Genomic DNA, 2,068 nt, shown 5'->3' with positions numbered 1-2,068 from the left:
GAAAGTTTCCGTAAAGTTACCAGAAATGTTCCACCCCTTTGCAACCCTAATTTTATTTGATTTTATTTTGAAGGGAAAATAAAATGTTTTGACTATTAGGTTGATAGTAAATCATGGTGACTCCATCAGTGGTTGGGTGTTTGTGTGAACTCAAGGCCATGGGTTCTGTTCATTTATCATTGCTTGAGGACAAAATACAACCAGTTTCTATGGTATAATTTCTTTGTATTTATAACATTTCTAGTTTTTAACCTGTAACCTTAAAATTGACCATGAGCCAGATGAAGCTATAAACTAAGTAATGTGCAGAATGCGGTGACATGATTCATCTTGCCATTCTTGACATGTGCTGGACCTTAATATAAAGCAGTGATTGTCAACCATATAAAATCCTTAGTCGATTGGCAATAGATAGTGGCCTCAGTATTGCCAGCAAGGCAAACATCCAAAGCATATTTAACTAAGATGTTTAATCAAAGCCTATCAACTGAAGCCAAACACTACTTTGATTATTTTTGGCTAACAAACAACACATGTTCTCACTATGGATGACCAATCTAAAGTATAAAGGGGAAGTCAGAGCAGATGAGCTATAGCCACATTTTCTGAGTCACGGTCTGTTTATGAAATCCCAAGGTTACATGTAATCTTTAAGGCAAAATGACTGATCTTGAGTTCTAGGAATTTGTATTTTTTATCCTGGAATTTGAGGTGTGTTTGGCCTTGCTGTGAGGTTGTCAACATTTTATCAACATCTCCCTCACAACTATAGTTGCAGTGCTACAGGACCCATGGAACTGACAGAGTAAGTTATGTTTTTATGACCCGTGTACCTACACAGACACACATCCACACAGACGGTAGCTTTTGACTTTGTGCTTTCTGCTTTGATAAGCACGCACATGGACAGACACACCTCACCTTATGGCTTCATCTGAGTGTACTATCTGAAATACTGTCAATGAAGTACCTCTGAGGAGTGTATATTGACTTGTTTATGGTAGTGCACTGGATCTCATTGGCTGTTGTGTACAGAACTTATCAGAGGGCAAAAACTAATTCTCTTATGTTATCAGGTTTACCTTCAATCCCAAGGAGGGAATAGACAATCCAGCCATGGTGACTGCAGATGATACAGGTTAGTGAGATTTTTTATTATTAATAGTGTTGGCTGCTACATTGGAATTAATAAGGATTTCAATCATTTTTACTGTATTTTTTATTATGTATTTTTATACATTTTTCTGCTCATACCACAATTGGAAGCCACAGGGTTTCCAAGATGGATTTCGCAAACCCCTGGGGGTTTGTGAGGGAACTGCAGGGGAGTTGTGAGTGGATGAAAAGCTAATAATTACTTTAATCATAAAAATAAAGAAATAAAAAATAATTAATTAAATTAAAAGCTAAAATAAAACCCCAATTAACTAACTATCTAACTAACTAAATAAATACTTTACATGTCATGTGGCCATTAACCAACATTAGAGAACCACAAACATGCAAATCTCAGGGTGTATAGCATAGGATTATTTTATTATCAGAGTGACAGATAGTTTATAATATACCGTAAAGTGTACAGTTCGTCATTTAACTTTGACTTTGCTGACAGAGCCTGTGTCAAAGCCCTCACCACGTGTGTGTGTGCTGAAGAGGGAAGATGGAGAAATCTTTGGCTTCCATCTGCGTGTGGAAAGAGGGCGGCAGGGTCACATAATCAGGCAGCTGGATTCACTGGGTGTGGCAGAGAGGAGTGGGCTCAAAGATGGGGACCGCCTGCTTGAAGTCAATGAGATGTTTGTTGACAATGTGGAACACATGGAGGTGAGAGGTCATGACCTTTATTTTGCAATTACTTTATGTTTTTTACTGTACAAGCTACAGAAATGATTTTTTCTCGTGTGTGTCAGGGTTTGTAACCGAGTGCTTTATTATGTTTGTCTCACTCTCAGGTGGCCCGTAGGATTCAGGTGAGTGGATCACAACTCTGCTTCCTGGTGTTAGATGAAAAGGCCTACAAGCTGGCTGTGTCTGAGGGTCGTGACCTTAGAGAGCTGGCTAAAGCTAG

The 2,068-nt window shown here is 38.6% G+C and overlaps 1 protein-coding gene across 1 annotated transcript; it reads left to right on the top strand.

Annotated features, from left to right (window-relative positions):
- Positions 1-791: 791 nt before the first annotated feature.
- Positions 792-2,053, top strand: LOC107683193 (Na(+)/H(+) exchange regulatory cofactor NHE-RF3-like; the record flags this gene model as incomplete). The annotated part of the gene is made up of 4 exons (XM_016479265.1): positions 792-805; positions 1,077-1,138; positions 1,613-1,824; positions 1,953-2,053. Coding segments are annotated over exons 1-4 (389 nt in total), but the record flags the coding sequence as incomplete, so codon positions are not given.
- Between the last annotated feature and the right edge of the window lie 15 nt (positions 2,054-2,068).

The sequence above is a fragment of the Sinocyclocheilus anshuiensis genome, unplaced genomic scaffold (assembly GCF_001515605.1).
Source record: "Sinocyclocheilus anshuiensis isolate Anshui unplaced genomic scaffold, SAMN03320099.WGS_v1.1 C33026763, whole genome shotgun sequence".
NCBI classification, from domain to species: Eukaryota; Metazoa; Chordata; class Actinopteri; order Cypriniformes; family Cyprinidae; genus Sinocyclocheilus; species Sinocyclocheilus anshuiensis.
This window is presented reverse-complemented; position numbering and strand designations above follow the sequence as displayed.